Source organism: Pempheris klunzingeri, chromosome 3, assembly GCF_042242105.1.
Source record: "Pempheris klunzingeri isolate RE-2024b chromosome 3, fPemKlu1.hap1, whole genome shotgun sequence".
Classification (NCBI taxonomy): Eukaryota; Metazoa; Chordata; class Actinopteri; order Acropomatiformes; family Pempheridae; genus Pempheris; species Pempheris klunzingeri.
The window spans coordinates 20,291,182-20,309,347 of record NC_092014.1 but is presented as its reverse complement, the minus strand read 5'-3'; the positions used below and the strand labels follow the sequence as shown (position 1 = coordinate 20,309,347).

The 18,166-nt window shown below is 47.2% G+C and overlaps 2 protein-coding genes across 2 annotated transcripts; one reads left to right on the top strand and one right to left on the bottom strand.

Moving 5' to 3' along the window:
* The first annotated feature begins 60 nt into the window (after positions 1-60).
* On the top strand, positions 61-11,299 carry slx4 (SLX4 structure-specific endonuclease subunit homolog (S. cerevisiae)). The gene is made up of 13 exons (XM_070828561.1): positions 61-526; positions 1,094-1,301; positions 1,466-1,699; positions 2,008-2,252; positions 3,400-3,695; positions 4,274-4,517; positions 5,240-5,412; positions 5,886-6,032; positions 6,510-6,679; positions 6,883-9,296; positions 10,015-10,114; positions 10,284-10,607; positions 10,754-11,299. The coding sequence occupies exons 1-13, from the start codon at positions 61-63 to the stop codon at positions 11,124-11,126; spliced, it is 5,394 nt and encodes a 1,797-aa protein (XP_070684662.1). The 3' UTR covers positions 11,127-11,299.
* A 217-nt stretch (positions 11,300-11,516) lies between these two features.
* On the bottom strand, positions 11,517-16,457 carry mcrip2 (MAPK regulated corepressor interacting protein 2). The gene is made up of 5 exons (XM_070827535.1): positions 15,829-16,457; positions 15,631-15,700; positions 14,571-14,704; positions 13,424-13,531; positions 11,517-11,995 (listed from the first exon to the last, which is right to left on the bottom strand). The coding sequence occupies exons 1-5, from the start codon at positions 15,881-15,883 to the stop codon at positions 11,925-11,927; spliced, it is 438 nt and encodes a 145-aa protein (XP_070683636.1). The 5' UTR covers positions 15,884-16,457; the 3' UTR covers positions 11,517-11,924.
* Between the last annotated feature and the right edge of the window lie 1,709 nt (positions 16,458-18,166).

Here is an 18,166-nt window from a genome sequence, read left to right as displayed (position 1 = left end):
GATCGCTGCAGCTGGGGACATGCTGGCATGGCCTTTTAATGCGAAACAAAGTGCACCGTCATGGATGACTCGGATCAGGATTTTGTGGATCTCTGCTCAAAGCTGCTAAAGCGAGTCCGCAAGAAACCAGGTGAGGCCAGACAGCTGAGGAGAGCAGAGCAGCAGGCCTGCAGTCAGGCGAGTGCTGGGGACAAGAAGAGGAGGAATAACAAAAGAGATGCTGACCCTGGGTCCAAGTGTGCTGGGACTCAGCCTGTCGGCACCGGTGCGGGGACAGAGCGGCATGTGGTCTGTGGACAGGCTGGACGTGATGCAGGAGATGCTGCTGAGTCCTCAGTTGTGCCTTCAGCAGCTGCAGCAGCAGGACCGAGAGCTGAGAGAGGTTTGGCGGCGAAAGACAAAGTGCTCATCAGAATGCAACAGTTCAAGAGAGCCAGTCCACAGAGGATGGTGCACAAGGACAAGAGCCAGCCACCGAACCACAGCAGCGAGTGCGTTCCTCCTCCACCTCTGGAGCAAAGACAAGGTGAGGTGTCCCGAAGCTTCTTACACAGACTGTAAGTGAACAGACGGGACACAGACGTGGGTTTCTCTCCTCTCTTCTTAAAAATGTCATCATCATCATCATCATCATCATCACCACCATCATCATCCATGATAGAGATCAAATAAGCGGTTTTATCTTTTTTTCCCGTTTAGCTTATGTATGTCTGCCTTTAATCCACCTTGACCCCACATGCAAAACACAAAACAGTACTCATTCCATCGTGTCATACAGGAGAGCCAGCTGATATTGCTTGTAGCTCAATAGTGCCAGTGAAGCAGTATTAGTGCTTTAAGGAGATATTTACTAACATAATCATGAAGAAATGTGTGTGATATCATAGCATGACATGTTAACTTCATTCAGATAGAACAGTGTAATGATTTCAGTGCAGTGAAGCTCTTAAGGCACAAATAGAACTCTAAAATTATATGAGTGCATTCATGTCTTGTTTTTATATCTGTGCATTACATTAATATTTATGTGAAATTGTACCTTTAACTCACCTTTTACTTGTATCTGTGTGTCCCACCTCCCTTCTGTTCGCAGATACTCCAGAGTGCTTCAGCTCTGACCTCCACTCCGAGCCCCAGGACAGCGACGAGGCTCTGGCCCTGCGGCTGCAGCAGGAGCTGAACAGGGAGGCAGCAGAGGCCCAGCCAGTGGAGCAGGAAGACGGAGGCCTGTTCTTCTGTCAGATCTGCCACAGAGACCTGTCACACATGACCCCTGAGGGGCGCACGCAGCACCTAAACAGGTCTGGATATTTATATTTACGGTGTGTGTGTGTGTGTGTTTGACTGACTGCTCTCACCCAGAGTGATCTGCAACAGGGAAATTAACGTACGCAGCTTCACTTCAGGTCACAGGCAAGCATTAGACTGGTGGACACACAGAGTGAAAAATGATTCGTGTTTGCAGGTGTTTAGATAAGAGTGAAGAGAGCGCTCCAGCCCCATCTCCTCCTCCTCCTCCTCCTCCTCCTCCTGGCGTCCCTGACTGTCCCATCTGCGGCAAGAAGTTCAAGTCTCAGAAGAGTCGCTCGGCCCACCTGAAGCGCTGCTCCTCAGACATGGGCGTGTCTCCGGCTGTGCTGCTGCAGGCTCTGCAGAGACAGGCTGAGGAGACGCAGACTGACCCCACTGCTGACACACTGTAAGTTGGCCTCAGTGCCTCAGTCCAGCAACAAGAAAGTACCATAGTGAGCTTAATATCAGTTACAACAAGTAATGCACCTGCTCTACAAGCATTTTTGAGATATCAAAATATGGCCGGATTGGATAGACTGGGTCTAAAAGTTGCATCGTTTCAATCAGACTGAACAGAGAGAGAATCTTACTCCTGTTTTGATCATGCTTTATCGCTTGACAATCTTTATCTCACAATAGGATTAGCTTGCCTATCACCCAACAGTCAGTATGTGACTACTTACAAAGCATCATCAAACCTCCGTCTATCTGCAGCACAGAGACTGGAGGCACCAAAAGAAAAGGCCCGTCCAAGCCGGGACACCCAGCGAGAAAGAAGCCCCGAAAGAAGACTGAACCGCTGGACGAGGACACCGCTGTGGCCCTGGCTCTGTCCTCGTCTCTGCTGGAACAGGAGGCGCAGCAGTGCAGAGAAAGGGAGGAACAGAGGCTGTTACAAACAGGGGCTGCTGCCTCTCACATTTCCATGACCGCAGGGTTGAATTTGAGGCCAGACACAGGTACAGTGACATCACCTGTGTTTGTCCGGACTAAGACGATAAGAAGAAGCAGTAGCACAGCACAGGGGGTGTTATATCTGACAATGCAGCACAAATACATGTATTTTACTGCTTTTATGCAACATTTTGGCATTTATATAAATGTAATTGATTATCAATGCAATTATCAGGGAGAAGTGTTTTGATTATTTTGCTTTTTGTTCTTAAATCCAAATATTGAGCCAGAATGAACTGGCTCATCATCAGTATTTGCTGTGTATATATTTTCAAATACCTTAAATGTTATGTGCTATCTAGCATATAACACTAGTGTAATTTTAGCAGCTGTACACTAGACTTATACTACAGCATAAACATTGGTTCATGGTCATAATCAAATATATCAAAACTCAAGATTTTGGTGTGTTAAATTTACACAAAGCAAGTTGATGCTGATTTTTAGACCACAGACGCAGAGCAGCTTGATTCGGATTGGCTGCAGAGTGTGTATACTTTTAGCTAACTGCACGTATCTGATGCAGTGGCTTCATCTTTGATTAATCCTCATAGCATGCAAAGCTGTGAGCTACGACTGTGTTATGACTTCTTCATCTGACCGATTTAAAAATAGTGCCAGGAAATGTAATACTTTGATCAATAACAGGTGCCTGTGGTATAAACCTGTTAACCAGCAGATTTAGGGTTTTTTACCGTCTCTAGTTCAGTAGAACAAAGGTAAACCACATCGGGTTTGGTGGTAAACGCATCAGCAGGGTCTGTAGGAGGAACACTCCTTCAGTTTATATGTTCTCTATTGAGGGTCTAAGTTGTGTTTGTATGTCTTATTTAATGTGGAAACATGTTTTTTATGTTGTTCTGCAACAAATCCTTTAGAATCCAGTCTGTGTATTGTGTGTCTGCATATTTGTTACCTTTGGCAAGGCCCGAAGCAGTGTACACACACCATCTAACAACACAGACACATCTCACAAACTGTTGAAATAATTATTTCAGATCACAGTGGGTTTATTTTCAGTGTTGCACTGATATTCATGTATATTTAGTAGACAAATGGAACATTATCCTATAAATACTGAAGCTCTTTGCAGGTTCACGGGCCTCCAGGTACATGATCAGATCCCTCCTCTCTCTCCTCTCCTTGGTCCAGGTAAGGGGCGTGGGAAGAGGAAAAAGGGCGCCGTCCCTCGCCCTCCCCCGCTCCTCCTCGTTCAGGATGCCGAGACGGCTCAGAGGAGGCTGCAGGAACGCGTTGCTGCTCTCCTCCTACGCACCCGGGCCCCATCTCCCACCTCACCGACCCTCTGCCCCAGTAGTCTGCCTGGCTGGAGCGGTGCTGCCCTCCTCTGGCAGAAGAGCGCGCTGCTGGACGGAGGCTCCACCTGTCTGACTGATTTCTACACCCCAGAGCTCAGAGAGTTCATCACGCCTTGGGAATCAGAAAAGGTGAGAGAGACCAGAGGCGTGTTCACTACTTTGTCGTGTTTTGTTTGAAGTGACCGACACAGGGAGTTGAAATCAGACTGAATGTTAGGCATATGTCCCAGTTTGTTTATGATGTATCTACTGGTAGAAGCCTCATGAATACCATTCAGATAGCCAATCACTGATCTGCAGCTACTAAGGAATACATACAGTTGATGTTATATTGCTGAATTTAGAAACTGACTTTAAAGCAATCCTGCCTTGCAGAGATACTAGAGAATATAGGGAGATGTAAGAAAAAAAAAAAAAAAAAATTTTGATGCATTTATTTGCCAGCTGCATCGATTAAACTTGCATGAAGATTTTTTTCCCCCACAGAAATACTAGAACAGACTTCTGTCCACCCACCGTGTTTCTGACAACATTCTGCATCATACTGAGCTTGATTTATAGCTTGCTGAGCTTGCTGCTCAGTGCAGCAGTTAATTTCACATCCAGAATACAACGCAACCAAAGCACATCATCATCACAATTAAATGTTTAAATTAAACAGAATCACAGGTAGACTGAGCTTTCATGATGTCCTCCTCACCTCGTAGACTGATGCAGCCTCCTCCAGCACCATCAGCAAGTCTGTGTCTGTCGTCCAGCCTGCGAGTGAAGCAACTCCTGTCGCAGGAACCAGGACCCCCGTCCTGCCGTCCTCCCACACGGCTGCTCCCTCCACCCCAGGCACAGGGAAGCTCCCGGTGAGCAGCCAGACACTCCGAGACCTGATGGAGCTGGCTGAAGACGGCATGACCCTCACCCAGTGTGGTTACACTGCTTCAGGTCCTGACAGGGGTAACACACTCTCACACACACACACACACACACACACACACACACTGTCTTGTAAAACTTTTGTTTACCAGTAGAGACGTGCACAAACATCAATAAGGTAAACACGCTTGTAGAGATGGATCATAATGGTGAATCAATTTTGAGTACTTTAATGGCACCACATATGTTTAAATGCACAGGCAAAGAAACCTGACATCTACTGGCTGGTCCAACCTGCAGTTGTAAAGAATTTTCGTGGTCTTACCTTAAAACAGTTGTCGTTTTGTTGTGGTTGAAGGTACATGCCCTCAAATGTTTGCTTTCTGGTTGTTTCCATAGTGTAGTCTCCCATGAGGTTTCTAAAAAACATTAAGTATTTATATTGCACATGCAATAGACCAGGGTTCGTTATGGTCCCTTTATAATTTTGTACCCTCCAAAAATGATGAATTTATCACTTTCCTTTGAATATTTAAAAAGTGGTGCATATCTGAAAATCTATTTTTCTCTTCATTTTCCATTACCAGAAACTTACTTGTCACAAGAGGAGCTTGTTTATTGTTGGAGCTTTTTTATTACATTTGTCAGTGTCTTCTACTAGCAGAAAGCACAAAAAACTTCTGCAAAGGTGGGGGACATAAAATTTGGGTGAAAATTGCCTTGAACTCTGGTTAAAACATCCATCAAAAATGTATTCCTGGAATCTGAATCGGTTCTGTCCCTGAATGTCTTTGTTCCCACAGACAAGAGTGATGGTCAAGTCACAAACCTTCATCTGAGCGGCTTCGTCCCGGAGGAGACCGAGGAGCAGGCTGACCTCTGTGCGAGCGGCTTCCTACCAGACGACACCCACAGCCAAGCGAGGAGGGCGACCGATCGGCCCGCAGCAGACAAAGAGCGAGGCAGCCGCCCATCGGTGAGACGAGTCATCACCACAACTTATTCTGACACTTTTCAACCTGAATCCTGTTTCTTTTTCATCATTTGTATCTGACTTCAGCTGTGCCGTTGGGTTTCTGTAAAGCAGCTCCTGTCCTTAGATTCATGTCTCTGCATTCCAGTCCAATAAGGTGAAATGATACTACTGCACGTCTTCCTCAACATAGTTTCAACTAGTCTCACCCTCAGCTAGTTGACCCAGTGATATAATCTACGTTGTATATTATAGTTCCTCTTCGTGCAGACCCTCATCAGATATTACATAGAGCTACAAAATAATCAGCCCAAATAATCCAACAAAACTGTCATATTGTGAAATAGAAACCACATCAAAGTGTGTTGCCAAACTGAGATGATACACACGGTGTAGCAGGTCTTGTCTGCTGCGCCCACTGTGTGCCTTTCCGTACTATTTGTGCAGCGTGCTGACCCCCAGTGTCTCCCCTGTAGGTGACACTATGCAGACTGGCCTCAGACCTGAGCAGCATGGTGAACAACCCTCAGCTCAGCGATGTGCAGCTCCAGGTGGACAGTGGAGAGGTCTACTTTGCTCATTCCTTCATGGTGTATGCTCGCTGCCCCCTGCTGGCCGAAATGGTAAAATGTATTTCTGTGTGTGTGTGTGTGTGTGTGTTTGTGTGTTGCAAAGCAGAGCCCTGCTGACATAAGAACCAGGACTGCGTAGTTCTGTAAAAAATCTATGTTCTGTTTTCAGAGTTTACCTTTGATAAGTAAATGCAGTATAATTGAAAGATTATTACAAAAGCAATATAAAAACTAAAAGTTGACACAATACTGGACACCTACAAGCCAATAGTTTCAGCTTCCAGCAGTGATTTGTGGAGCCGAGATAGTCGAAACCTTTTTTTTTTTTTTTAAAAAGGCTGAGGAAGTTTGTACTGGAAGAAATATGTATTTTTTTACTTACCTGTGAGCTATGTAATTAATTCAGTCAGTAAATGTAAATATCAGATTTATACAGTCAAACAACTTTGATCATCAAACATCCGTACTTTTACTCTCTTTGCATTTTTAACCCGTCATTCTCTCCTCCTTCCTCTGCTGCTCTCACAGGTCCATGAAAGCGGTTTCGGGGTGCAGGAGGAGGACATGCCTGCTGCTCAGAGGGTGTTGATGAGCGACGTCCCGGGACAGGCAGTGTTGGTTTTGCTGCAGTACCTCTACACAGCCCGCTGCTCCATCCAGGCATCCCTGCGGCCTCATGTACTGGAGCTTGCATCCAGGTTAGGATTCTGTACTCAAGCCAGGATGTTTATTTTACAGTGAGCAGTGTGGTCACTTAGAGGTGTGTTGGTCCACCTCTGGTCGAGCTAATTCGGTGATCCCCATTAAGTTTTCAGGTTTTTGTTGTAACGTGCTGTGTGTTAAGCAGTATAGAGTAATTGATAATTGTAAAGAAGGCGCTTCTCTTTTTGTGTTTGTTAAGGTTTGACTTGCAGGAGCTACAGCAACTTTGCGAGCTCCACGGAGAGGATGCCGCGGCTCGGGGAGGTGAGGAAGACTACGGCAATCAAACAGACCAGGCCTTCACCGAGCTGCTCCACTCCATGTGGATGGGGGAGGAGGATGAAGACAACGATGGTGCGGATACAGACGGAGGAAGGGATGAGGAGAGAGCGTTGGAGGAAGAACGCCAAGCCAATGACCTCACATTAGGTGACAGAGAGATTCGTGAGGAGAAGGTGAACGAGGAGGAGCTGGAGGAGATCTATGAGTTTGCTGCCACGCAGAGAAAGAGGGAGGAGGAGAAAGACAGCGTGGAGGAGGAGACGGTAGATGAGGAAGACGATGGAGAGGACGTGTTCATGAAACTGACGGAACCTAAAAGAAGCTCTGAGGGCCTCAGCGTAAAAATCCCGCAGCGGAACTCTCAACTCGAGACGGGCCCCAGCCTGGATCGCAGCTACAGCCGCCTCTTCTCAGACTCCTGGGGCTTCTACGAGGAAGGAGATCCCTCCTCCATACCTTCTACTTCCGGTGCAGCTAAGACACACACCCCTCAAACCCAACGACACCAGACCTCTCATAAACCCTCATCTGAGCTGCCTGGCAGAACATTGCTTCAGTCTTCAGCAAGCGTTGTCGACGACTGTTCCCTCAGTCCTCCAACCAGCACATCCAGCCTACCGATCCCAGGCCAGTCTCCTGGTCATGTGGGTGACTCGGGAGCAGATGCTGTTGAACTGAACGTGCTTAAAGAAAATCTGCCTTCAATGCGAGAAAGCCAAAGTCCTCGTAGTATTTGTGTCGCTCTTTCGCCTGATTTGCCTGAGAAAAAGAAGGAACCTGAGCTCATAGTTTTGTCCGACTCGAGCGAGGAGATGGAAGTAGTCCTTAGCTCCCGCAGTCCTTCGCCGCATTCTCCTTGCGCCGTCCAGAACCCGCAGCGCTACTACACCCAGATCAAACCTCAGCCGATCCCGGAACCGAATGAACCCGCCGTGCAGAATATAAAGCCCAGCAGTTTAGAGCTCAGTCCTGGTGACTCACCAGCTCACGGAGATCGTGGCTCTGGGTGTGACCAGGGACCAGCAGACTGTTCTCCAGAAGTGTCCTGGCTGATCCCGTCCACACCGGTACAGCATAGACGGAGCACCGCGACCAGCTCCACTCAGACCAAAAGCAGCATGTGCAGGACGCAGCTGTTCCCTAAAGGTGACACCTCCTCCCCCTCTGTTTTCTCTTCTTCTGCTTTACCGTCAAACAACAGACGTCCGACCTCCAACAGTCCAGTCAGAGATTCTACCCAGATTTGCCCAACAGAGAGCAGCGTTCCCAGGTTAACACTGGACAAGACGACTCCAAGTAGCTCCAGCTTTGATCTCAACTTCTCTTCTAAAAGAACCAGTGATTGTGATGTGAGTGAAGACAGAGAAGTGTTTGCGGTGCCCCAATGCCAACCGAAGCTCTCGCAGCCCTCAAAGCAGGATACACCCCTCCACCTGCAGCCCCGGCCTTACAGCAGCACTCCCCTGCACACAGAGCTCCACCAGCCCCTTGTTCTCCTCGGCACCTCCCCGCTCCACAGCAACCACGAGGAGCAGAGGCCGCAGAGTAAAGAAAAGGGTGGGGCGCCATCTGAAAGCCCAGAGAAGACTGAGTTAGGGAGCTTTCATCTGTCCCCCCTGTCTAACCCTTCAGACCCACCGTCTCCATCCTCTCACAGAGGTCTTCAGAGACAAAGCAGCTCCTCCAGTCAAAGTCGACATTCTGTTGAATCTAGCAGGCGTGACAACACAGGGCCTGAGCCAACGAGGAGGGGAATAACTAAGGAGGACGGAGAAAGGATGACAGAGTCTGAAAACAGAGACTCAAGTGATGCAGGGGAGCGGGAAGAAGCAAAAGCAGAAAGTGGAGAGGCAGAAGTTGCTGAATCCAGTTTTCAGAGTTTCATGGCCATGGACGAGCCCCCCATAGCTTTCAACGACTCCTGGGGCCTCGATGCATGTGTAGATTCCAACCCGGGCTGCTTCAGTCTGAGGCTGGAGGACAGCAGAGGATCCAGCCAGCAGGAGAGCCGCCCGGGCCAACGAGAAACCAACAGGTCGTCATCCTCTGCCGACTGTCAGCCTTCACCATCTCGTCACAGTGGCCTTAGTTTGAAGAGACGTGGCAGTGTGACTGCCTGCTCTTCATCCAAAGTCCTCAGCACACAGCCATCCACCAGCATACAGGCCCATACAGATCCTTACTTCACCCCTTCTGCACCTCACCCCACCACACCAGAGATTAACAACAGCCTCCTGGACTCCAAAATATGGGAAAGCTGGGAGGATGACGAGGAGGAGGCTCTTCCTCTGTCTCAGAGGGTGAACCCTCCTGCCCAGCTCAAAACACCAGGTAAGTAGTCATGCTGCAGTACTTGTGCTTCGGCACGAATGGATGTTTTTCTGTAATTTACTAGCCGCAGAATCTGATGTTTTTGGGGTTTTTTGCCCATGTCATGCAGACATATATTTATTAATGGCAACACGCCTTCACAAAAGAATATTAGTCTTAAAGCATTAAAGAGTGAAACTGTGACTGTTTCAGTAGAGCCACACGTCCTCCATGAATATGCACATTTCCGCAGAAAGGTGTGCCAAAATCGAATCCGGTCATCTGCTCTACGGGGGAACATGTGGTGCCAGTAAGCCCGTGCTCCTCTCCTTCAATTATTGTATTCTCAAGACTCGCATCACACATGGATGAACAAAATCTGCCTCGAAAAACAAATCGCTAGCGCATGAAGACGGAAGAAAACCAAACAATCCAAAGCAATATAAGAACAAACAAAAACTAAATGTAATAATATTGTTTTATTCCAACAATTTCAGAAAGCTTCAAACTGCCTGCAAATATGACGTCAAATTAGAGTGTATCTGGCAGTGTGAGACATGACGGATATACTGTGTTTATTTACTGGTTTTGTTAAGGAATGTTTGGTTCGAAGTTTTTGTTTTTTTTAAAGAAAGTGTCTGTGGACTTTTGCTTTCAGTACATTCAGTTATGTTTTAAGTTGTGGTGGAGGAATCAGACTGAAGTCTTACACAGCGTCTTCCTGTTTGTGTCCCATCAGCATCGTCGTACAGTAAAAGGTGTCGCTCCCTTGGGCCCATCACTCCCATGCCCCACTACTCTGACTTGGACACACCAGACCTCAAGAACAAACTCAGCAGGTCTGTTGGGTTTTTTTCTAATCAAGGCTATTAACCGAGGAGCCTATCCGATTACCTCCCACAGTGTCACTGTCAACTTAGCCTGTCTGGCTCCGCCCTCTATCCCAGGCTGTTTTCCTCACGTCCATCTGTTTGTTCGTCTGTCCGTCTTACTTTCCCCTCTACGCAGGTTTGGTGTTCGGCCTTTACCGAAGCGCCAGATGATCCTCAAGCTGAAGGAGATCCACCAGTACACCCACCAACTGGCCAGCTCCGACTCTGAGGACGAGGCACCCTGCGTGGGCCGCACGGCTCGCATGAAGCCCCCGTCCACCACTTCTGTGGCCGCTGGCAACAAGCCGGCCTCCTGCGCCCAGACAGAGAAGGTCAAAGAGGCCAGAGTGACCGCTGCCATCTCCCCTCTGAAACACGGCAGAGAGGAGGAGGCAGAGCTGCTGTCTGCCTCACAGAGCTCCAACACCTCCTCCATCGCTGCCAGCGAAGACTCTGAAAGGTGCCGTGTGTGGATAGAGCAGACCTATCAGCTTCTTAATTGGCTCATAAAACAGCATATTGCCACATAAATCTGGTGGTTGTTGCATTGAAATAACTTCCATAAATACATTATGTGCATCTAACCACTTCCCCCTCCGTCAGCAGGTCCAACCCAGAGCTGTGTCACTCCTCCAGCGGTGACTCAGACAGCGATGGCGGCATCTCTGCCTCCCAGGCGACGTCCCGCCTCCAGGATCGCCTCCAGGCAGTGCGCTCCTTCATCCTGTCCGATTCCGAACTGTACACTCAGATCCTCCAGTACAAACCCCTGGTGCTGTCCCAGTTCCAGGAGCGACTCAAGGCGGCCGGGATCCGCTTGGGTGCCGCCAAGCTGGTGGACTACCTGGACTCCCAGTGCATCACCTTCACCACGGCCAAGCCGGGCCGCTCGGCACCGAGCCGCGGGCGGGGCAAAAGGAAAGGCAAGGGGGCAAAGGCAGTGGGTCAAAGGAAACGAGGTGTTAAAGCCACGTGTTGAAACTATGAAAGCAAGGATGGTTTACAGAGAAACTATGAATGCTGAAAGTTAAATTATGTGTTTTAAACAGTCATGGTTGCTCTCCTCATGGGGAGCCTTCAGGTTTTTACCACTTTGTTTAAAACTATGTAAACATGTTTTGTGTTTTGAGTGTTTTACTTCAAATGGTCTGTTTATTATGAACAAACAATGTGAAAATTAAAAAAAAAATTGAAAATTTAGCTGTGGCCCAACGTCACAACTTTTCCTCAAATTCAAAAATTATTACAGCATAATAATTTGGTATTTTAACAACTGTATTAATACCAAATGTGTTTAGTCAAGTCAGGAGTTCATCCAAATGGGAACAAAGAGAAATCGATTAAAAGAAATGATTAGTCACACAGGACATCTGTGAAAAACATTTTACTTTTTTTGCTTTTCAATAGATTTATATTAAAAGATCAGCCATGACGTACATACAGCTGAGCACACTTGAGAAAGGAGGAAGGTCCTTCAACAAGAAAAATCTCTCTTGAGAGAGAGAGAGACGGGTCCTTCGGAGCAGCACAACATCAAGTCAGTTCAGTCAGGTCGCTGTTGTTGCATCGGGTGGGGGTGGGGGAGGGTTTGTGTTGTGCACCCAGTTTTCTCTACAGCAGCGTGAAGCACAGGGCATCAAATCAGATTCCAAATTATGTACGACCCTTTTGCACCGCAGATCCCAGGGACGGACTTGCCTCCGCTCCACCCTCGTGATGCCTTCACTGATGGAGCATCTACGCGGTGCTTCCTGTCCCAGCTCAGAGCCTCACCCAGTCATGACAGGTTGGCAATGTTGGCAAGGAAGCGCTGAGCCCACCACTCCTCCAGGTCTATGGGCACAAAGTCTGCACACAAACAAAGGCAACAGAGGGGGAAAACAATTAAAGGATAATCTGCGTTTAATGATTAATTTTGGTGATTAAGTGCTCATTTTGTCACATGGATACCAAAGTCAAATTCATTTTAAAAAGAAACATGGGAGGATCTGTGCTTGTAAAAAAAAACGAGAGATTAGATGATTTCTGTCTATGTAAATGTTGGAAAACTGTGTAGAGGGAAAACAGAGACTCAGTTGCCAGTTTATTAGGTGCCCAAGTTAAAACAAATGCAATCTAAGAAAATACCTTAATTAAAATGTTCAGTTCTTCTTGAAACTGTTGTTAAATCTGCACCTCTTGAAAATAGTTTAACAAAAACTGAACATTATAACATACATGAAGGAGGATTTATTGTAGGACTGCTATGCATGAATTTCAGCTAGTTGTACCTAATAAACTGGCAAATGAGTGTCAGTGCACCATGAAAACCGCAGCAGGGGAGCATCGGTGCTGCTTTGAGCTAAATGCTGACGTCAGCATGCGACATTCTGAAAATGACAATACCAACATGCTGATGTTTACCCTGTTCACCAATGGGTTTTACATGCTAGCATGCTAACATTTGCTAATTAGCACTGAACACACAAAATACAGCTGAGACAGAGGGGAATCTCATTAGTTTAACAGATACAAGTATTGGACAAATTGGAATTTTGGACTGATGATGGCGTCGGATTAAACATTATTGCAACTCAGTCTGAGAGAGACATCTAGCTGTTGAGACACAAAACCATAATTTAAGCTCAAGTTGTCGCTAGAGGGACGGTCATGGGATCGCCAAAGTCAGTAGGTTTCATCCTCTGGAGACCACGAATGTCTATAAAATGTTTTGCAGAAATCCACAAAAAAATGTGTTGAGATATTCCAGTCTTGACCGACCAGCCGTCACTGCTAGAACAACAGCACACGTTCCTATAATCTTCAACTAAAAAAAAAAAAAACATCTGTTTTTATGTGTGTGTGTGTGTGTGTGTGTGTGTGTGTTAGCCACAGAGGGAACCGGAGCAGACAGGTGTGTGTGTGTGTGTGTGTGTGTGTGAGCCAAGACGAGACACGCTACTATCAGCATTCAGGCCTGATTTATCTGGAACAGAGAGGAGTTAAAAATTAAAGCAAACTATTATACAACTGTTGACCTCTGGCTGAGCCCAAAAGCAGAGCGGCGGCAGATGAGAGCAGCAATTTAGCTTTCCTGTGGTAGTAAGTAACCAGAATAATAAAAACACAGCAAGATTACTGGTTCAAAGTTCAATGGTGGGGAGGAGGGCGTCTGTGTGGATGCCATAAAACTGTGAGCACTGAGATTAGATGTAAGGAGGACATGTTGACTTTGTCGCTGTATTCTTTGAGGAATTTTAGCAGGTGAGTGTGTGGGTATTGTATACAGGTACTTACTCTTCATCGCAGCGCTGGGAGTCTTCTCGGTGTACTGAATGGGCCCCTGTCTGTCAGTTCCCTCCCCACCGTCCCTGTCCCCCAGCTTCTGCTCCACCTCCTGCCATGCTGCAAACACACACACACACACAGATATGCATAAATGTATATACACATGCTGAATGAACGTAAATGCATTCTTGGTCAACAGGAACCTGATTTTAGTTGCTATCTGGATGTTTAAACTTCAGAACATCATTTTTCTTTTTGACTCTACATTTCTGAGCTCACAGCACCCATGTGAGAGGGCTGGACCGCTCCGTGTTGCGTGTTTTATCTGCTGGAGGTCATGGTTTTTCAGCTTCACCCCCAGATAAGCCTCAAGGTTTTGGCTCGCCTAGAGCACCAACGTTCAGTCTCACTATTTACACATTATTTACTTACAGCTTGCACGACCTGTTTAACTTCAACTTCTGTGTGGATGTCGTATATAAAGAACCAGTTGTATGTGTGCATGGGGGTGGGTAACTCTCCATCTCAGACATGCTTGGGGTGACATTTGTTGCCGTTTCAGCTCTTTTGCCAGAGTGAACATGTTCAGCTGGAGTGAGAACCATCAGGTTGTCCGTCTTAACCCAACTCGACGGGCTGTAACTGAGGTTCTTCTTTAGGTGCGAGCGGTGAAGAGAGGTGAAGCGACCTTCGCCCGGTTGAACTTCATGGTCACAAAAGGACGCCACAGACCATTCTGTGCTGGCAGCCGTCCAAGAGTAACAGATAATATTCTTCGTGCCAATTCAGCTCTGTCGTACAAGTCATTCATTTCCACCAGGGCATGAAGTATTGGCCAACAGTAAGGCATGCTGGGTAAACGGTGCACAGTTTTAATCATTATTGGGTGTTGCTAACTGGGGGAAACTTTCTTCTGGAGAGCTCTGTGTTGACACTTTAGTGGCGAGGCCGCCCAGCACTGGAACTTTTTGAATTACTGTAGTTAGCAATGGGTAGCAAAGAAGTTAGGAATTAACAAATAATCAATTATCATCTAACGAGTGGTTAGACTGATGAAAAATATACAGTAGATGATGGTCTCGTTAGAACAGTCTGCTCAGAGGAGCAGAATTAGATGTGCCAGCATCCTGATTAGAACCTGATGTGGGACCCTCACCTTCATACACAAATCTGACGTTCTCCTCATGTGCAGGAGTGAATCCCTCCGCCGGGCTGCTGCTCTTCTGTGTGGCTGCACCGTGGTAGCGCTTCCCGTTCAGACGGTTGAACACGATCTTTGGGGCCGGAGAGCTGCAGGGATCAGACAGAGAGTCACACCATGAATGTCAAAGAGTTAAATCTCACAGTGATGGAACAAACGACACAGTTCACTTCTGCTTGAACAAGCGTGGAAGCGTACTTTGTGTTGGATTACTCAACAACATGTGCTGATGCTTGCAGCCTCAGGTGAAGTGTTTCAGAGGCATAGAGATGACAAGTTAATTCTTGACCTTAAAGGTGAGATTTGACAGTAAATCAGAGATCTCTCACAGTCCTCTGCAGCAGGGAGTTAAGATACATGTATTTTACAGACAGCAAGGCGAGGCTGAACTTTTGCCATGTTTAGTTTGAGCTTTATTGACCAAATGTAACCTGTGTTTATCCCAGAATGCCTTTCGAAATGGGCACATCCAACATTCATGAAAGTTCCTGTTGAAACTATGTTAGGGCGCCTTTAGATGACTTTTTGTAGGCTGTACTTTGGGGTGCTGTTGAATTTAATTGCACCCAGAGGCGTTTCTAACATGTTGTCCACTCCAGCTGGTGTAACAGACATTGTTTTTAGCTCGGTGTACCCGGAAACTGGCAGCACCTGAGTGCACCTTCAGGTGACTGATGGTATTTCCGAGCAACACCTGAAGGAAGCAGAGCGGGGCATTTGGGGTCTAAGGTGTCGAGCTGACGTCACGGGACGTCAACAGGTAGTACAACCGCACGTATGTGACGTACGAGGTCACGTGATAGCAGACGGTACCGGGCTGACAAGCTGCGAGTGGAAGGTTGTGTCCGATAATGGAAGCAGGCGGTGGCTGGCTGTTACCCAAGTCCCACCGGCGCGTTACATGATCGCACTCAGGGCGCACGTGCAGAGTATTTTGGGCCCACACGGCTCAAACAGCCAGCGGCAGAAACATCACGACAAACACACCGAAACAAGACTTAAAACTGTCACTTACTTTGCTGAGAGCCACGTCGTCGGCTTGAGCTTCAAGTCGCTGAATTTGCTCTCGATTTGCTGCGTGGGACCTTTGAGACAAAAATCAGGGTTTAGACGGTTTTAACAGCTTCATTGTAGCTGTGACCCCAAACTTTCCCTTTTGCTGCACACAGGCAACGTGTCGGTGCGTTGCATCATGCTGTGGAGATCAGCTCACCCGTCCTCCGTTGTGTAACAAGTTTGCTGGGACCTCTGGTGATTGTGTACATCATGTGAGCGCCGGTAACCTCAAGAAATTCTCTTGGTGTCGGGGTGCAGAGACCAGCCTGTGTTGTTAATTATCTGGTGCGACAATGACCGTCAACTCTGCAACTCCCAGCCCGCCGTCCGCTCCTCCTGACGCAGCCACGACGGAGAGAGACACACACACAGAAAGGCGCAGCGTCGTATTTAGTTGTCCGGGTCAGCTGCTCCGGAGTCGGCCTGCAGCCTGCTGGACACTCGCTCGGTCGGACCCCCCCGCTGTGTGTGCAGACGCTCTCTGCCGCTCCTCCGACCCAGCAGGTGTTCAGCTGCGATGAACCGACGTCCGCTGCTCCTGCGAGAGGTTGTGTGTAGGTCATCCAAGGAGAAAGCGGCTCCACATGCCGGGGATCAGTCAGTCACAGGAGGAGGAGGAGGAGGAGGAGGAGGAAGGGGGCACTGTGGTTCCTGACGTCCGTGGACGGTGACACTCCGGCCGGACACTGTGACCGCTGTGCTCTGCTGATGCTCCGGGACCTCACTGGGACACCTCTCCTGTGTGACAGACTACAAGGACACTGCACGCTCTGATATTTCCATCAGGACGGACGGCTACCATACTTTGACAGCGTCAAGACACACTGAGTGAAGAGCGCGGCTTCCGGTCAGAGCCTTCAAAATAAAACACCGACAACAAGCACCATTCAAACCATGAGTATTTCATATAATGAGTTCAGTCTTTGAAGAGAATCTGATGTTCAGTATTAACCCACATTGTGCCATTACATCACATGGCTGTGATGTAATATAATTCATCACTGAACATAAGAGGACTCCCTTCATATGCGTTTTGACACTCAGTTAATGTAAACACAAAGCAGACTGACCCAGACAGACTTCCTAGGATAGGAGTGTGTTTAATGCCCAATTGTTAGTGTTTACAATTCAATATGAATGACTACCATTGCACCTGTTTTCACTGCGTAAGAGTTGGCTGATAGATTGATAAATTAGAGAGGTTTTCATCAATTAATTTCTTCAGTAGAAAGTAGTCACCATTAAAATCTAATGCTGATGATTTTTGATAAAGGAATATAATTGTCAGTGTGTTTTGGCATCACAAAGAAATTTCCAGTCACCCTCATGTTAATATGCTCCAATATGTGGGCAAATAAAACACCATCTGTATGGTCAGATACCGTAGGCCACAACTAATGACTAGTGTGTGTGTGTATGACTTAGACTTTCTTTATTTTATCCCCCATAGGGGGAAATTTTCTAAATGCAAGTGTGAATATTGTTTATGATAAAACTGCAACACATAATGTGGTGCTGGTATTACTTCAGCATGCAAAAACAAACAAAATAACATAATCTACTTTTTAATGCTGCGTTTAGCTGCTCTATTAATCACTGGGTATGTTGCTGGGTTTGTAAAGTTCTCTTCAACCGCCCTCTTTTTGGGGCTTTTACTTTGAAGTCAGGGTGTCTTTACTTCCGCTCTCGTTGTTTCTGTTTACATCCGGTCGGCCTGCTTTACGGAGCTGGGCAACCCCCCTCCGTGACGTCACTGCACGCCCCTCAGACGGGGTGTCGGAGGGAGCCATCACCTTTCACCTATTAAAGCACGCGGACGGAAGGAGAAGCGTGTTGACAATAAAGAAGAAAACAGAAATAATAATATTATTATTTGCAGTTTGTAAATCAGCTTTTAACCCAGCTGCTCATTGAATAATAACGAGTGGAGCTCGTCGAAAATGTACCATTGATCTAATAATCCTGTATAAATAAAATATAGGGAGTGCATGTTGTCACACAAGAGCGTCCAGTAAATAATTCCCTTTTCTTCTTTAGTGTCTGCAGTTGTTCCAGTCATCCACCAGACAGCAGCATTCATAGAGGGACGTGTTTTGTTGCACACCTTTGTGGATCTTAGATACATCACAGGTAACCTGTGCTGCTCAGGTGACTCTGAACTGTGTGAGCTGACAGTCTGCCTTTAGTATCTGAAGATCAGCCAGGGCAAGCAGCAGCTCAGACAGGCTTATCCAGGGTGATATCTAACACTACGCCTCCCCCCACCCACCCCCTCATTGATCTGTACTATCTGGGTCAATCACCTGAGACTCCAGGCCAAAGAGGCTAATCATCGACCGTCCCCGCTACACAGGCTTAGCGTTAAAACCAGAGGCCAAACCATGGTCAAATGATGTCCGCTTTGAACAGTAGAAGACACCTTTATGAGCTGCCCGTTCACTTTTCTAGAGCCAATAGATGTTTCAGACAGCGTGGACAGATGTTCAGTATTAAAC